The 18,644-nt window shown below is 50.2% G+C and overlaps 1 protein-coding gene across 2 annotated transcripts; it reads right to left on the bottom strand.

Annotated features, from left to right (window-relative positions):
* Positions 1-10,188: 10,188 nt before the first annotated feature.
* Positions 10,189-18,117, bottom strand: CDKN1A (cyclin dependent kinase inhibitor 1A). 2 transcript variants are annotated; one of them, XM_090282310.1, is made up of 3 exons: positions 18,027-18,117; positions 13,300-13,755; positions 10,189-11,961 (listed from the first exon to the last, which is right to left on the bottom strand). In XM_090282310.1, exons 2-3 carry the CDS (start codon positions 13,742-13,744, stop codon positions 11,912-11,914), a joined length of 495 nt encoding a protein of 164 aa, XP_090138436.1. In that variant the 5' UTR covers positions 13,745-13,755; positions 18,027-18,117; the 3' UTR covers positions 10,189-11,911. The 2 variants fall into 2 exon arrangements, with proteins under 2 accessions (XP_090138436.1, XP_090138435.1); XM_090282309.1 differs by having other exon boundaries at positions 13,300-13,752; positions 18,027-18,061.
* Positions 18,118-18,644: the final 527 nt, after the last annotated feature.

The raw sequence follows: 18,644 nt of genomic DNA, 5'->3' as shown, positions 1-18,644 counted from the left end.
CTTACAGCACCTTGTCCCACCCACGTCTGCTCCAGCGAGTATCTGTGATCCACTTACAAGCGTGGCCATTCAGAGACCATGGGGACATCCTTCAGTCAGTGCTCACATGTGTGTACATGGGTGTGCACACATACACACTCACACACACACACCCTCAGCCAGCTACCACTCAGTCAGACAACACCCAGGACTTTCTCCTGGTAATGACAGCCCTCACTGCCCACGTACGAAGGTCCCTGCCCACTGGTTCACTCAGAACAACATGCCTTAGAGTCAGCCAGCAGGGGCACCCTCTGTCAGCACCCACCCCTCACCTCCACATTCCCCTTCCTGGGTCACTGCTACCTCACACCCTTGCCAGCCAGAGCCCCCTCATGATTAGGAACACACATACACACACCCTGAAGCTCAACTCTCTCTCCTCACATTCCTCACCCAAAAAATCATACAAAGTTTGAAGCCAAACAAGAGCAACTGAATCCTGCTCCTAGGCATCCATAGGAATCAGCTCCCTGCTACAGGATTCCTCTGGGGAGTGGGCACCCCAGGCTTTCAGTCAGGAAGTGGAGAGCTGTATAAGGACAGGGTGGGGACAGTGGCAGAATCACAATACAGCACCTGCAGGTGCCGTAGGGCCTCCCCCAGTCCCATCTGTCTCTTACCAAAGGGGTGAGGGACTGGGTCTGTTCTCACCCCCACTTACTTCAATAACTGCAAATAATAACGACAGTCATAGAACCCAAACTGTCCGAGCTGATGGGTCTGAGGGCCCACTTCATGCCCTTAGTCTACTCACCTCTCTTCCCCTCACTAACCTGACAGAGAAACCAAGTCTCTGAGAAGCCAGGTGACTTGCTCACAGTCACATGATCATTTAAGGGCAGGTAATGTGCCCAAGTCTCCTGCCCAGGTGCCCTCCATTAGACCACACAGAGAGCCCCAAATTCACAAGAAAAGAGAACTCGGCCCTTTGCACCCTTGCTGTAGGATCTGGATGCGGACCACTGCTGCCTCCCCCATCCTCAACTCTCCAAAGAAAAGAAGCATTACAACTCAGGGGAGGCTCCCACCTCTCAAAGACTCCAGCCGTGTATGCAGCCGTGCCTCCTGGACCTGCTGGAGAAGCCCACTAGCTCTGGAACTGTTAACAGTCTTGTCTCTTGCTTAATCACTCTTCCGTTCCCCAGCAACCCAATCTCCTGTGTTAATTTCTGAGGCTTCCTGTAGAAGTGGCCACTGATCATCCTTTCACAATTTTTTCTGGTTCTCCTGAGGCCCCCTTGCCTAGAATCCTGGAACTGGGGAATGCTACAGCTGGGAGGGAGGTCCTTCCAATCAGAGGCTCCAAAGGGTGATGTGGACTGTCCAAGGTCACCCAGCTCTCAGTGGCAAAGCCAGAAATTGGACCCCACTCTCTGGTTGCCACAGTGATGCCATGCCTTATCCCAGCCACGGTGTTGATGCACACAGTTATGGCTACCACTGGCTGTAAAATGGCACACCATGCCTTCCCTCAGGTGCTCACTCTCAGGCAGTGTCTTGGAATACCAAGCTTACAGCTAAATCATCTTTTAGAGAATAGTCTAACCTAACACCAAAATACATTGTAGAGCTACAACTATCAGAATAATATGGTACTGAAACATGAATGTAAATGGATGAATCAGTGGGACAGAATAAAGAATAGACAGGAATAAACTCAAATATATAGATGGGAATTTCATGTATAATAAAGGTATTATTTCAGATCAGTGAGACAGATGGTTTACTCAATAAACCACTGGGAGAATTGGTTCAATGTTTAAAAAAAAACAAACTGGAGCTTTAATCTAAAATAATTTCATACAGGTAAAAAATGTAAGCATTAACTAAATTATGCAATTAAGTTGTTTGGAATATATTTCAAAATAATCAAGGGATGGGGGAGTGGGTGGGGCATAGATGGAGTAACACTGCCCCTTGCCCCGGTCTGAGTGCTGCTGAAGTTGGTGGGGAGCCACCGGCTCACTCTATTCTTCTCTCTACTTTTGTGTGTGTTTGAACAAATGCCATAAGGAATCATGGGGCAATTTTTCTTAAGTATATTGGATTGATTATGTTGTTACAGTAGTTCCAATTTTTCCCCCTTTGCTCCCTTCTGCCCAGTACCCCTCTTCCCTCCAGCAATCCCACCTCCCTTAGTTCATGTCCATGGGTCATGCATATAAGTTCTTTGGTTTCACCCTTTCCTGTATTATTTTTAACTTCCCTGCACCATTTCCCCATTTCTCCCCCTCCCACCTCCCAGCTGCTAACCCTCCAAATGATCCTCATACCTATGATTCTGTTCCTATTCTGGTTTGCTTAGTTTGATTTTGTTTTTATTTTTTAGATTCAGTTGTTGATAGTTGTGAGTCTGTTGTCATTTTAATGTTCATAGTTTTGATCTTCTTTTCCTTAAGTAAATCCCTTTGACATTTCATATAATAATGGCTTGGTGATGATGAACTCCTTTAGCTTCTTCACCTTGTCTGGGAAGCACTTCATCTGCCCTTCCATTCCAAATGGTAGCCTTGCTGGATACAGTAATCCTGGTTGCAGGCTGCCTTTCATCACATTGAATACTACTTGCCAGTCCCTTCCTGCCTGCAAAGTATCCTCTGAAAAATCAGCCTATAGGTATCCCCCTGTAGGCAACTCTCCGCCTCTCTCTTGCTGTCTCCAGGACTCTCTTTATCTTTCAGCTTGGGCATCTCAAACATGATGTGTCCTGGTGTTGTCCCACCTGAGTCCAGCTTGCCCGGGAACTTCATGCTTCCCGGACCTGTATGTCCATCTCCTTCGCAAAATTTGGGAAGTTTTTCTCATTTTTTTCAATTCTTGCTTCTTCATTCTGCACTGGTTGACTGTTTTTTTCTTCTTATGTTCCAAATCATTGATCTGAACCCTGATTTCCTTCTCTTCACCATTGGTTTTGTGTGGATTTTCCTTCGTTTCACTTAGCATAGCCTTCACTTCTCTTTTGCGTTTGCCGCACTCAAGCATATCTGTCAAGCCTGTGAGCACCAGTGTTTTGAATTCTGCGTCTGTTAGGTTGGCTATCTCCTCATCGCACAGACACCCATGTTTAAGGGGAGGTGAGAAGCACCTGGGGAGCATCCCGAGCTGAAGACCATACCCATCAGCTCACGATTCCAACACCAGGGAATGCAGATCCCCATTGCCTCGGACTGTGAGACCCAGAGGGTTGGGGAAGGAGGAGGAGGCTCCTCGTCTCTCAACAGAGAGTGAATGGCAAGAATCCATTTTGGATCCCCATCCCCACACAAAACACCACAGTGTGGTGAGAAGGGTTGCTTAGTAGTGATGAATGCACAGGGCTCCGACCCCGATAGCGTAGGAGATGTAACAACCCCGCCCAGGAAGCAAAGGTAAACACAAAACTGTCAGGATGGCACGGATTATGATAGAGATCTAACTAAGCAGCAGATAGAAAATCTTTCTGAGGCACAGTTCAGAGCTTTGGTTATACGAATGCTTACAGATCTAACAGCAGATCTTAAACAAGACGGGGAAGGAATGAAGGCTAGTTCTGCTGAAATGAACAAAAACACATACAAAACAAGTGGTGAGGGAAAGAAAACCAGGGATCAAATCAGCAAATCGGAACACAGGGAAGGAATGAACAGTCGACCAGTGCAGAAAGAGGAAACTAAAAGTGAGAAAATGAGGAGAAGCTTAGAAACCTGTGGGACAGCCGTAAGCGGGCCAACCTCCGAATCATAGGGTTGCCAAAAGGTGAAGAAGAACTATTAATTGAAAAGTTATGTTAAAAAATAAAGAAGCAGAACTTCCCTAACTTGGGGAAGGAAATAGACTTACAGGTCCAGGAAGCCCAGAGAGTTCCAAAAAAACTGGACCCAGGGAGAACCACACCAAGACACATTATAATCAAAATGTCAAAAAAATTAAGGCTAAAGAGAGAACCTTAAAAGCAGCAAGAGAGAAGAAGAGAATTACATACAAAGGGGTCCCAATAAGACTCTCAGCTGATTTCTCAAAAGAAACTCTGCAGGCAAGAAGGGACTGGTAAGAAATATTCAAAGGAATGAAAAGCAAAAACCTACAACCATGAGTGCTCTATCCAGCGACACTGTCATTCAGAATAGAAGGGCTGAGAAAGTGCTTCCAGGACAAAGTAAAACTGAAGGAGTTCATCAGATCCAAACAACTCCTATATGAAATGTTAAAGGGACTTGTTTAGGAGAAAGAGGATCAAAACTATGAACATTAAAATGAAAACTGTATCACAACAACCAACAACAGAAGCTAGGGAACTGAAACAAAGGCAAACTAAGTAGGCAACGAGAGTGGGAAAAGAATTATAGGTATGGGGAACATATTGAGGGGAGATTAGCGGGGAGGGGGAAGGGGGAAAAGGGAGGGAGATGGTACAGGAATTAAGAAGCATAGTGGGAGGGAATAGATAGGAAGATGTTGAGAAGAACTACATGCACAACCAATGGGCATGGACTAAGGGGGGGAGCAACTGGAGGGAAGGGAGTCACTGGGTGGAGGGGAACAAAGGGAAAAGAAATTGTGACAACTGTAACAGCATAATCAATAAAGCATATTTAAATAAATAAATAAATAAATAAAATTTTAAAATGGGAAAAGAGAGGAAAAGAACCTGGTTTTACTTTAAGTGAGATGGAATCCATTGGAGGGTGACATGATCCAATGTAGGTTTTAAAAGAATCCCTCTGGCTGCTTTCACTGTGGAGAATAGACTGTACCAGGCAAACACAGAAGCAAGCTGTTAAAGTAACCCAGACACGAAGTGATGCCTTGGGCCAGGAGGGCAGCGGTGGAGGTGATGAAGAGGGGACTGAACTCTGGATGTATTCTGAAAGTGAGGCCAACAGTTTTTGCTGCTGAATTTGGACAAATGTAAAAAATCCAGGATTTTTTTCTCTCCAGTGAGGGACTCTCTCCACTTCTCTTTGAACAGAGCGAAATTAGATTTTTAAGACTAAGCCTCCAGGATCTCAAGGCAGCCTCAGTACACTTGTCCCTCCCCGACCACCAGCACAGAGAAGTGGGGGGAGGGGGAGGGGGGGTTAGCCACAACCCTGGAGTGTTCAGCCTGGCTTCACCCTCTACACCAGCCCCAGCGGAGAAACCGGCCCTGAGCCATAACTGGACAACTGAGTAGTACTAACAAAAAAGTTAGATCCAGGCCTTTTTGGGAACCGTGGAGCTAATTTTCAAATACAGTGTCACTGGACTTAAAAACTCTGAGCTCAGAAACCACATTTTACAAAAACTGAATTAATGAACAAAGATCAAAGACAGTGAGACCATTTTATGAATGGGAAAGTTTTTGCACTCACGAATTCTCAATTCCATAAAGATACTTGAATTCCCTTCGCCGTCTAGTAAACCCCGAAGGAGAATACTCTCTGTTCTGGGGTCTGGTGGCAAGCACTGGGTTCAAACTGGGAGGCCTGGGTCCCCCTGCCTCCCGCTGCTGGCTCTCAAAGGAGTTTGTTTTGAAGTTGCAACCACGTAGGACACTTTACAGAAGACTGAGAAAACCCCAAGTTATAGCAAAGACCACAAAGGGGCACCAAAGAAGATAGGTTCCCCCAAGCCTCCTCTTAGAATTGTCACCGTGGTGGTGGCCCTGGGTGAGGCACTTCCCCTTTCTGGTTTCCTGAGCAGGCAGTAAGACCTCAGTCATCAGGGTGAATATCCTGGCTCCCCACCACCTCCTAGGGGCGTAACCTCAGGCAAGTGACGTAAGGGCTTGTTGCCCACCTTGTAGGGACGTTGTAAGGATTCAATGCTATAAATCATATCAAACATTTGAAACCATGTTAGGCAGATGCTAATCAAGATTGGCAGTTGTTATCTTTGTGATCTTGCCAATTTGCAGATGGCCTGCTCATATGCCAGACTGTCAGGGGGTGAGAAGCAGTGACCAGCGACGGGGTGCTGGGTGGGTGCGGGTAGGGTCGGGGATTGAGTGTGGGTTGGGGTTTGAGAGATAAGTGCTCAGGTCGGGAAGGAAATTCAAGCCTTGGTAAATCAATTGACAAATACTTATTGAGTACCTAATAAGTGCCAGACACTTTCTAGTTATTGGGATATAGCAGTAAACAAAATAGGCAAAGACCTGCCCTCATGGAGCTCCCATTTCTGTGGGCTGGGTGTGAGAGGGTAAAGCCCCAATGACTTTTGCCGACATGCGGGACTGAGCACTAGGCTGGCGGAAGGGTTTACAGCAGCCGTTTGCCCCGCCCCCCACGGCCATATCTGTGTTCACTTGGAGCTTAGTAGCTAATTCCTGGCAGGATGCAGCTTCCTTCCTCGAATGCTTGCATCCTTCTGGTTTTCTTCAGCATCTCGGGAACTGGCTTCATCTGTGAGAAAAACTGAGTTTGATTGACCGTGGCGGCAGCCCTCAGCAGCAATGGACAACTCCAGGGCACGTTCCACGTGGCCTCATCAGACCCCAGAGAGGGTGTAGGTCCCAGCCACACACAGCAGAACTTGCTCAGCGGCACTATCTGTGGCTTTTCTTTTCCTTCCTCGAAGTCTCCAAGTGAGCACCTGCACACAAGTCCTTGTCTCAGGTAGCTTTCGAGAGGGAAAACAATCAGGGACTGTTGGTACCAGAAATGGCAGGTGGGCTTCTGAAAATGGAGCTCTCGCCAATGAGATGCCCATGGGGACCTGACGGCCAGTGGTAAGGAGGGTGACGCTCTTCCAGGCAGGCTGCTGCATCACAATGACCAGACTCCGCTGTGTGAGGTGGGTTGGGGTGAGCTGCGCGTGGAATTCCGTGGCAACGCTGACCTAGCCAATAGGTCGAACCCTCGAAAGAGATGGGCAGTGTTAACTATGAGGATTGCGGAGCTGGTTGGCTTTTATCAACTGCCCTAGAGGTCTTGAAGAAAGAGAATGACAGGCTTAACCCAGGGCAAGTTGTGGGAGACTCAAGAACCCCAGAGAGCCTTCTATCGCCCTCAGCTCCTGTGGCCCACAGGCAGGCGGTGCTGATAAGAAACTTCAGAATTTGACTATAAAGGTGGTGAAGCTACAAGAGAGACTGAATGCACAGCCCCAGTCAGAGGGAGAGGGTTGGGCAATGTGGCCTGGATTGGAGATACTTGGGTGTATGCCCTTGAGAACCTTGGACCCTCAGCTTTCCCTGAGCCCACCAGGCCTGCAGAAGTGCCCCCTCCTTCCTAAAGTAGAATTCTCTCCCATTTCCTGAATCCACACAAAGGATTCACTTGGATGCTTCACAACGTGATACCTATCTTCCTCAAGTTTCATCCCACCTCCCTTCACTCCTATAGACAAGAGTCAGAAAACGTTTTCTTCAAGGACAAAATAAATATTTCAGACTTTTTTTATTTGGGCCACGTGGCCTCTGTGGCAACTACTCAAGTCTGCCTTTGTGTTACTTAAAATAATAGTGCAAAAACAGTCATGGACAATAAGTAAGCAAATGGGTGTGTCTGCATTCCAGTAAAACTTTATACCAAAACAGGCCACTGGCTCCTGAACTCTGCTTTGCCCACCCCTTCTCTAGACCAATAATTAGAGTTGAGTCTCCGCATTGCCCAAGCCAGAAAGTACAATCCCTGCTACTGGAGGAAATAATTTACAAAACGAGCTACAGTTCTGGCTGATGTGTACCAGTAAGAACAGGGAAATACAGGTGGGAGGAGACGTGGGATGTGGGACTGCGGCTGGGGAGAGGAGGGCTACAGGGCCAGATAAAGACAGGGTTTATGGAGGCCTCTCTCTCTCTCTTGATTCAGGATTGAACACCCTGTCAAGGCCCTCTGAGCTGGTCCTAATACACTGCTGAACTGGTGCTTAAAACTTAGGCACAGGGACGGTCTACAGTCACTGAGGGGACAATGCTGAAACTGCCTTGGAAGAGTGCATAGAAGGCTCAGAGAGGAGGACAAGGTGGCATGGACCCCCTGCATGAGAATCCACCGCTCACTGTCTCGCAGGTCACTGCCCAGAAGTCCCTCTCTTCTCAAAGCAGTAAGGCTGCACTAGTGAGAAGAGCTCAGTGCCGGCCGAGGAGATGCTGCCATGGAGTCCACAGGCGCTGTCAATAGAGACACTAAGATCCATGAGGAGCAGAGGCCACGTAGGGCCACTGAATCATCAGAGGCAAGGTGGGCACAAAGCCTGAATGGGAGCCAGGGGTCCTTGATCTGCAGGGCCTGTGGCAGTGGTATCCCCCAGGGTAAGAGAAATGAGCATTTAATGAGCATATTTCTTGACTTAACCACAACAGATCAAGGGGGGCGGGGAGAGCAGAGACTGCTGTCAGCTGTCATGATAGAAAGTGGCAACCTCTCACTGGTTTCCAGGTTTGAGACAGTGCTCAGGCCCAGACACACAATGCCACTGTAAGTATATAACTGTCTCCTCAGTTCTTCCCCCCAAGGTGCCCTCTTGTTATTTACCAGAAGAGCTATACAGTGTGGAAAGGGAATGACCAGATCTTTTGAGATCTATTGGATAGTCTGACCTTACACTGGTTCCAGGTGACACCAAAATACCATTGTACCCTCATTTTAGAGTAGGGGGACATATGGAGTCCTGCCCATGTTCATCTCAGAGTCCAGTGGATCTGTGGACCCAGTCTGTGGTTATTTCTAGCCCATAAGGGCAAATTGAGATGAATAGACTTAGCAGATGGCAGAACCCTCACACTGCTTCCTGAATCTATAAAATAAGAGTCTTTATGGAAAGAAGAACCAAGTAGAAGTCTCTAAAACTGTTCCACTCATCAAGCTAGTAAATCAGAAGCAGTACCACACATCCCAGGTGGAATTGCAGAGATCAGTCCTATTTTCAATGGATGCAGGGTGGCCCAATCATATCCTCCATTCGACCCACCCCATACAGCTTTTGTAACAGCCAAATGAAGTCACGTGGTAGCTCTAATTGCAGCCATTATGTCACCTATGGTAACTTTGCTAGAATAGTCTGCCCAGCCTTTGACTGTAAGAATCTAGGATTATGGCCAATGTATTCTTTCCAATCCACATCAGGAAAGGGATACATCATTCCAGTTAAGTTTTAAGTGGTCAATGAACTGGGGCATGCTGGGCTATTCCTCTTACGGGAAAGAACAAGTTATTATACTGGGGACATTCTACCACTAAAAAGAAACATAGCCCTGGGTGGGCCAATTTGGATTGGGGGGGCCCATTTGTTAATGCTCCAGCCCATCTGTTGGATGACTTGGGAAGCTGCCATGTTTAGTGCAGTCCAGAGCACAAGAAGGCTCTGTGATGGGTCCACGCTATGGGACAAGTACAACCCACAGTGCTAGAAATCTACATGGGAGATAAATAAACAGACTGAGGTCTCTGGATAACCCTATTGGGACAGCCTCATCGCAGACTAGGGTTCTGGAACAAAGCTATGTCCTACAGTAGAGAATGATTTAACATTTGAAAAGTAGTTCTTGGCTAAATTGCATAATCAGGAGCAAATAAATGATTATTATGTTAAGCCACTAAGTCTTGGGGTGGTTAATTATGAGCAAGTCATCAGAACACGCATGTAACAATACTTTTTTTAACTTTGTATAGCATTCCACTATATAAAGATACACAACTGATATATCTGTTGTTCTGTTATGAACATTTAGGTTGTTTCCAGTTTGGGTCTGTTAAGAATAATGCTGCTGTGAACAAGTATTTTGGTGGAAGTCTGAACTCATTTCTCTTGAGAACAAATGTGGGAATAGAATTCCTGGGTCATGAGGTAGGCAGGTGGGGAGGCATCTTTAGAAGATATTGCCAGCTTTCCAAAGTAGTTGAAATATATTTCCACCAGTAAGGTATGAGTTCCCGTCGCTGCATACCCTTGTTAACACTTTGCATTGCCAGTTTTTTTCATCTTAGTCATTCTGGTAGGTGTGGCTTTAATTTGCATTTCCCTGATGAGTAATGACATCAAGCTACAATATGTTCTTTACAAACCCAAATATCGACAGTGGTGACCTTGCAGAGTGATGCTTTATTTTGTTCTTGTTTGTTTTTTTGTCTCATCGCCCTCTGTTTGCTAAGCTTTCTGCAGTTTTTAAATTTAAATGCTTAGTTTTTAGAAGTATTAAAAAAAAAAGTTCCACCTACTTGTTCTTAAAAATAACAAGGCATATTTACAAGTCACCAAGAAGTATTTATTGATTTATTGAGCACCTGCTGTATACCCAGCACTGGGTGGGTGGGGGAGGGGGAAAACGGGCTGTGAAGGACACAGAGTAATACAGGACGTGGTCCCTGCCCTTTAGGCATGTACAGTCTAGGTAAGGACAGGAGAACCAGGACCCATGGGGAGCCAGGAGAAAACAGTTTGGGGCAGGATGTTACAGGAGCTGGAAGGCATTTGGGGTAGACCCTCTAAGTGCTTCAGTACCTCTAGAGCAGCGGTTCTCAACCTGTGGGTCGCGACCCCTTTGTGGGTCAAACGACCCTTTCACAGGCTCACCTAAGACCATCAGAAAACACATATATAATTATATATTGTTTCTGTGATTAATCACTATGCTTTAGTTATGGTTGGGGGTCACCACAATATGAGGAACTGTATTAAAGGGTCGCGGCATTAGGAAGGTTGAGAACCACTGCTCTAGAGCCTCAATATTCAGTACCAGGAAAGATAACTCACAACTCCCGGGCACGTATTAGCCCACTTGGCAAGCCTGATCCACAGCCTCTACTCCCACTGTTTAAAACACCTGACTTCTTGTTCAGCTGCTATTCAAAGTGCAATGAAATGGGGGAGGAGTGGAACAGATGGGGAAGGTCCTTGGATGAATTCCAGGGGCTGGTGTCATACTCTCCCTCCCGGAAAAAGCTGCTCCCCCACCTGTATACCCCTGTCACAGAGAGATCCCCACAGAGAGGCCTGTCCGACCACCCAGGACCCCTATCCCCAGAGCTGAGAGGATGGGGTGCCCGCTGTTCCAGCTGCCTGAGGTAGAACTGGGGAACCTACTTCTAGTGTGTCCCTCCCTTCCAATCCACTGACTGGGGGACAGGTACCCCAGAGCAGCTGCCCAAGGCTGAGAGGGGACTTGAGGGAAAGGACATGGAGGAGGGGAGAGGGGCAGAGGGGAATTGAGAGCCCAGCTGGAAAAGAGGGGCACCTGGGGCTCCCAGAAAAGTCCTGGGGAAGCCAACAGGATGGGAGCCACCCCTGTGGGGAGTGAGGGGAGGTGGGCACTTTGCTACAAATCCTACCTCCCCCTTGCTGTCACAGGACAGAGTCGGGTATCAAGGGCCAGGAGGGTGCCAGTCCCCCGCCCTGTTCCAGGCTATGCCCACTTCAAGGTCATCCTGCCCAACCTTAGAGGAAACCAGGAAACTCCAAAGTTTGGATGATGTCCTTACTCTGCTGGGTCCTCTTCAAAGTGCTATCTCTTTATTTCTCAAATTATAAGGAGTTTGGGTCTGAGAATGAAGAAAAGGAGAATTTCATATTGTCCACGAGACAGTGAACAGAGGGAACCAGGCCCCTCCAGAGAGCACCACCCCACAGGTGAGGGTCATGCCGGCCCCACCTGACCTCAGGGAGAAAAGAAATAGAGCATAGAAAGAGGAGATTTTAAATAAAATTTTGCATAATAAAAATACCTGGTAAGGCAATAAGTCTATTGTTCTGTTGTCTAATGTTTTCTTTAAATAATTCTAATGCCAGCTGCTGGGGGGGGGGGGCGCGTGCGAGGGTGGTGACAAGCCGACTATGTACACGAGGAGGAGTTTAAATTAAAACAGACATAATAATTAAGACACACAAACTGAAGGACGAAGGCAAAAGATGTAGGGTGGGCCTGCAAGGAGCCTGTGTTTCCAGGAGCAGGAGGCTTCCAGTGGGCAGGTTAGGGCTTCCTCTTGGAGAAGATCAGCCGGTGTTTGGAGTGATAGAAATCTGAGGAGAAAGAACAGAGTCAGCCAGGCCAGGAGGAAGAGGGCACAGAGAGCTTCCCAACCAAGGCAAACTGCAGAGGGGCCAGGACCCCTTCCTAGAGCCAAAGGGACACATTGCCAAGTACAGGGAAGAACTCTGGCAACTTCCGCCCCATCTCCCAGGGTGTTTACGGAGCAACCTGCTGCACAGATGTGATGGCTAATGAGACCTACACCCCCGGGCCTGCTCTAGGCCAAGCTGCCCAATACCATAGCCGCCAGGCCTATGTGGTTATTTAAATTAACTAAAATAAAATGAAACAAAAAATTCATTTCCTTAGTCACACTAGCCACATGTCAAGTACTCAACAGCTCTGTGTGACTAGTGGCACGGGATATTTGCATCACTGCAGAGCTCTACTGGACAGCACTGCTCTAAGGATACCATCAGATCATCCGTGAAAAGTGTTCTGCACAATGCCTGGGCTATACAAATGTTAGCTATTATTATTATCCTTATTGTTAGTTCTGACCCAGCTGCAAATTTGCTGTGGGATTCTTGGCTGCATCTCACTGAGCCTCACCTGTAAAATGAGGATAATGCTGGTGTGCTACTCTAAGGATTAAATGAAATGCTCTTTATAAAGGTTTTGGTCTAGGGCCTGGCCCAGCACGTGCTCAAATGTTAGCATCACTCATTCATTATTTATCAAGCACCTACTATATGCCAGACACTATTCTAGGTGTGAGAGATTCAACAATGAACAAGACAGATATAGATTGCTTTCTCATGGAGATAATATCCTATCAGGGAGGTTGACAATATCAAGACAAGGAAGTAGTTGTTGACAGTAAAAAGTACCAAAACAAACAAAATAGGCAGGGCAGAGGGACAGGAAGTGTGTGTGTGTGTGTGTGTGTGTGTGTGTGTGTGTGTGTGTGTGTGGTGGTGGCTGGGAAGGGGAGTTAAATTTGGATATGGCAGCCAGAAAATAATTATCATTAGTTTTCTCTTCATTGCAAGTTCACTGTGCGACCTTAGGAAAATCACTCTACCTCGCTGAACCTTGTTTCCTTGTCTATAAAAGAGTGGCAAGAATGTCATATGGATTGCTATAAGGACTAAATGAAATCCACCTAAGAAACTTAATGAAAGGCCTGGCATTTAATAAATGTTCCCAATAAACGATAGTTAGCTGGTCTTGGCTGCAGACTTGCTGTGCAACCTCAGGCAAGTCACTTCCCCTCTCTGGGCCTGCTTCCCCCTCATAACGAGCAACTGGACCAGACAGGTCAGCCCTTGCGCCATGAATTATGAGTCTTGGTCCCTTGCAGTGTCATTTCCTATATTTGTCCTCACCTGTCATGCTGGTCTGCCGTCGTTTTCGACCCTGAGAGGTGCTAGGCCCACCTGGGGACCCCTCAGGACACTCAGAGGAGCGAGGCACAAGGGTGCAGGACAGCGACAGGTCCACGTGGTCCTCCTGAGCTGTCCCCTGCAGCAGGGCAGGTGCGCTGCTGGGTCGCTTGCCTCCTCCCAGGTTGTCCTGGCTCCCCCGAGGCCCTGAGGGCAGGTAGAGCTTGGGCAGGCCCAGGCCCCACACACGCTCCCAGGTGAAGTTGCCCTCCAGCGGTGTCTCAGTGACAAAGTCGAAGTTCCATCGCTCACAGGCCTCCTGCACGCAGCTGGCCATAAGCGCATCATGGTCTCGACGCAGCTGCTCACTGTCCACTGGACCAAAGAGGCGACGGCAGACCTTGCTGCCACGGGGGATCGGGCGGGCATCCCGGGATGGCTCAGACATGGCGCCTGCTGCTGAGACACAAGAAAGGCCCTGGTCACTCGGGAAATTGGGTCCCCTTACCAGGTCATGCTCAGGTGAGGTCTTCCTACCAGACTAGGAGGTGAGAGGGTGAGCTCCTTCCCAGCTGATCCTCTACCACCTCCTTCCCACAGACCCCCCAATCTCCCACCAGCAGACACTGGGTGGGAGAGTTCAGCCAGCATGGCACCCCAGGGTGACTGGGAGAGCAGGCAACTGAAGGGCAAGTTTATGTCAACAGTTTATTGCAATAGCAGGGATCAGAGGCCTGTTTACCACTAGGTTTTATCAGCTAAAATCAATTTACTTTCCCACCTCTGAGGTGTCCCTCCTGGGTGTGAATGCCCCAAGTACGTGTGAACTGTGAGTCTGGCAGTTTCCCAGCCTTGGCCAGGAGGTCAGTTCCCAAATGGATGGACAGGCTGATAGCTCCTCCAGCCTCCTGAATCCTGTACCCAGAAGCCCATGTTGGGTAACCCTGTTCTAACGTTTAAAAGTGCCCTGGACTTCGGGGTAAAAAACACCTGGATCTAGTCCTACCTTTGCAGCTTACTATCTAAACTTTAAAAAGTCACTTAATATTTCTGAGCCTTAATTTCCTCATCTGTAAATTGGGGTTTTGTGAAAGTTTAAAGAGCATGGCTGTTGTAGCATGATCAAGCAATTGGTCAGGGAGACCCTCTAGGTGAGGCAGATGGAACAGAGCCAACAGGCTGTATCTTGTGGTTAGGAGCCAGGGTTATGGAGCAGGACTGCCTGGGTTGGGATTCAGGCTCTGCTGGCTGACCCTGGACAGGTAGCTTAACTTCTCTGGGCTCTATTTTCCTCATCTGTAAAAGGAGACAATAATAGTAAATGTCTCAGAGGACAGATGGGAGGATTAACCAAGTAGGGAATGTGCTGAGAGCAGCACCTGGTATACAGAAGTGCTTGGAAAACAGAAGTATTATTGTTTCTCTCTGCCTGCAGTTCTGGCTGAGCCTCCCCTCAGGCCACCATCTCGTTCAGACAGCAGCTGACAGGTGCTGTAGGCTCAGAGCCTTTCACAAGGATGTCACCAGGCGAGTGGCCTGGGGCTGAGGAGGAGCTGGGCAGGGCAGGGCAGAGCCTTGATTTCTCTCAGACTTAGCCACATCCTGCCAGACCCATCAGGTGATCTGAAGTCTAGACAGCCCTGAAGCCCCTGCCCCATGTTGCTTGCATCCAAGAAACCCGTTTTGCAGGCCAAGAAAATCAAAGGCGGCCAGTCTACCCGGTTCCTCTCCTCCCACTTCAGGAGAGGGAAATCCAAGGGAGCACTGGCATCCACCCACCCTGCTCTGGCCTGACTCCAGGGCTGAGAGGCTGCAAGACATTGGCAGGGACTAACTAGGTTTTCCTAGGGACAAGTCCTGATTCGAAGTTCTGAGGGTCAAAGCTCTGCTGAGGGATCTCCTGGGGCGGGAAGCTCTGGAACCAAGACACACCTACGGCTCCCCACTCCACCTCTCACAATGAGTGCAGCGTAGGTCTCAGCTGATAGGGGAGGGGAGGCACCAGATGACCTCAGACCAAGTTTAAAGGGCAGGACTTTGAACATGATACTTGCCCCCAAACCATACAGCTAAAAATGGTCAAAGGCCACTGCCCCATAGAGAAGTTAGTGCAGAGCCTTCAAATTACCTTTGCCCACTGTCTTTAGGGCAAGGATTGAATTTTTTTAAATATATTTTTATATGCCAGGGATGTTCTAAGAAGTTCACAAGTATTAATTTTCCTAAAAAGTGGATGTATCAGCTCTTTTTTACAAGAGGTAACCAAGGCTCAGAAAAGTTAAGTAACATTCCCAAGATCACACAGCTCATACATCACACACCCAGAATTTGAACCCTACTCCCTCACTAATTTTGAGGTTTCTTAACCAGAAAGGCCCATCAGAATCACTTGGAGAGCTTTTACAAAATGTAGGTCAATAGGCCCCTCCCTCCCCAGACCAACTTAATTTCAAATTGAAGGGGATTTAAGCAAGTATTTGGCGGTTCCTCAGATGGGCACACAAGAGGGAACACATGGGGTGCTGAAATGGACATTCTAGGTCTCCATGCCTTGGAGCAGGAGGAGGAGCTCCCCTAAGGTTTTTTATCAGGAAGCTGGATATTCCTTCGCTTCTGGGAGCTGGAGATGGGATCAGAATCCAGGCAGGGACCCTCTCTCCTTCTACTACCCCTTCCCTTATGACTCACAGGCGCCCCATCAAAATCTGCTCTTGCGCCATTATCTTAACTCCCCAGCTCAGAGGAAACTCACAAACACAAACCCTTGTTCTACAAACAAGTAACTGAGAATAGCTTTATTCGTTGGTCTTAGTGCCTCAGACTTCAACCAGTTTTAATTCCCAAGTAAATAGTAAGCACTCAGTAAACACTGTTGAACCAATGGGGTACTCTTTTGACGGGGCGTTGGAGGGCAGAGTGAGGGTGGTGGGTAACGACCTGGGATGAGCCCAGGAGCAGCCGCGGGAAAGACGGCGGGTGAAGTCGCATTCCGCGGGAAGGCGTGTGTGCTGTTCGCTTTTGGGCCGGAAGGGGTCGCTAGTCTCCAGGAAATCACGCGCGGGTGGGGGGGCGTACGTGGGCAGAGCCTTGGTCGGCAGGAGGGAGTTGTGATGAGTCAGTTTCCTGCAAAGTACTCCCTGCCCGCCAAAACTTAGCTTCCACTCTGACTGCGCGTCATTCTCAGCTGGAAAGGGCGGCAGTGGGAGGGGACCGGGGGCCGCGAACACGTCATGCTGACCCAGCTCGGCTTCCGAAAGCCCCGCCACTGTTGGGAAACCGCGCGGTCTCGCGCCATCGCTGTCTCTCTCACACACACACACGCACGCGCGCACGCGCGCACACACAGGCACGCAGTGATCTGGTCCCTCCACCTTATCTCCACGCCCAAAGCAGGGGATGAGTCAGATCCCTGGAAAATAAAAATAGAAGGAAGCAAAGAAAACAAAACCGCTCGAAAGTCCTCCCCGAAACGCGACATAGAGGTAGGGCGCTGCCTGGACAACCTAAAGTGCCAAACCCAGTTCCAAGATTCTTTTCCGCAGAAGGGCGAAGTGTCCCCAGAGGGCCGGGGACTGGGCGGCGGCGCCCGAAGGGCCGCCCTTCTGCTCGGCTCAGCCCTGCACCCTGGGAGAGGGAATTCTGGACTAGGGCCGGGACGCCCCACGTCCCCGCGACAGCGGACAGAGCAGCGTCGCGCCCGCGAAGCCTCACCCCTCCAAGCTCAGCCAGCACCCCGCCTCCCACCCGGGCGTGGGGCGTGGGGCGTGGACCGCACAGCCGGTCGCTCCGAGGGCGCGACTGCGCTCCACCCCCTAGTCCGTCGCCCCGCCGGGAGGGCGGGCTGGGCCGGGGTCTCGGGGAGGCGGTGAAAGAGAGGTGGGTGGGACTCCAGCGCTCCCCGAACCGACAGGCTGCGGCGAGCCGGCCGCGCGCAAGGCCACGGCTCCAGGTCCGCAGGGCAGGGACGCGACTCCGGGTCCCGGACCTCTCGGAGTCCCCGCTTCCCTGGGAGCACACTGTGCCAGCCCGATAGGTCACTGTGTTGAGGAGGGGGAGGGGGGTGGACAGAGACTTCGGAGGAGCAAAGACGGGAACTTCTGGGGCACAACTGTCCCGCAGTCCCGGCGGTGTTCCCGGGACTCTCCTTGTCACCGTGAGTCACCCCCTCGCTGTCCCTTAAGGGACATGTCCTGACTTGTTCCCCAGCTGGGGACACGGCCTGCGCTGACCTCAACGCCCAGCCGGGCGGCGGACACTGCGGCGGCGGCGGGGACCCGGGCCTCGGAGCTCCGGGCAGGGGCGGAACCGAGAGCCGCCCGGGAGCCGGTCCCTGATGAACCTGCTGCGGCGCTGGGCGTTCCCGCCTCCGCCGGCCCTCCGCCGACAGCGGCTCCATCCCCGCGCCGCGAGCCCGCCGCGCCCCGTCCACGCCTTCCTCGCCCCCGCCGAGTTTCAAGGGGAGGGGACCGTGGCAACGGATCCCTCGTATGCGTGTCCTTCTCCCCGCCCCGAGTCTCCGGCACGTCCCGACCCCCGTCACACGCGCGCTTCCAAACACCCATGTGAGCAAAACCGAGACCCGCGCACAGACCCACGCACGTCATTCACGTGTGGGACACAGAACAGACGCACACACGCCCGCGGCCAGAAACGCGGACGGCCGTGCCGGGGCACACGCTCCCGCCGCGAGTTCGGGTGGGGTCCGTCCTAGCCGGTCACAGCTCCCTCACCTCTGATGGTCTCTGTGTCTCGGCGAGTGTCTCGGCGAGTGTCTCGGCGAGTCCGCGACCGGCTCCGGATCTCCAAGCCACCGACTCGGCTGCTGCTCACAGCTCAGCTGCCACCGCCTGGCTAAGCCCTTTTATGCGCGGGACTTTGACTTTGGGAGGCGGGACCGGCTGACAACGCCCGGAACCGCCCTCCCCCGGGACTCGGGGCCCCTCCTCCGCGCTGGCCGCGCCGGCCGCGCCGGCCGCGCCGCTAGGTCCTCGGAGATCTGATACCATCCCCGCGTCCTGCGATTCCCTCCTCCCAGCACCCCGCGCTCGGGGGCGGCGTGGGGGGTGGGTGGGGTCATGCGCTTGACCATTTTCCCTACGAACTGAGCCTCAGACATAGTGTATTTTTTGGTTGGGGAGAGAGTTGGCACACCCCAGGGGAGACAGCACTGTTCAGAGAAGCCCCTTTCTGGCCCTGGAAAGATCATAAGGAGTAACATTAGTAATAAATAAAAATCCACAAATAATAATAATGTCTCACTTTTCAATTCCTAGAAAAGCCCCACATGATACCATCACTATTCCCACAGGTCCCTCACTAGACCATCTCACCCCAAGCCCCGGGGATAC

The sequence above is a fragment of the Furipterus horrens genome, unplaced genomic scaffold, assembly GCF_987537825.1.
Source record: "Furipterus horrens unplaced genomic scaffold, mFurHor1.1.pri manual_scaffold_6, whole genome shotgun sequence".
Classification (NCBI taxonomy): domain Eukaryota; kingdom Metazoa; phylum Chordata; class Mammalia; order Chiroptera; family Furipteridae; genus Furipterus; species Furipterus horrens.
The sequence above is the reverse complement of the archived record's forward strand: the minus strand, read 5'-3'. Positions and strand labels throughout refer to the sequence as shown.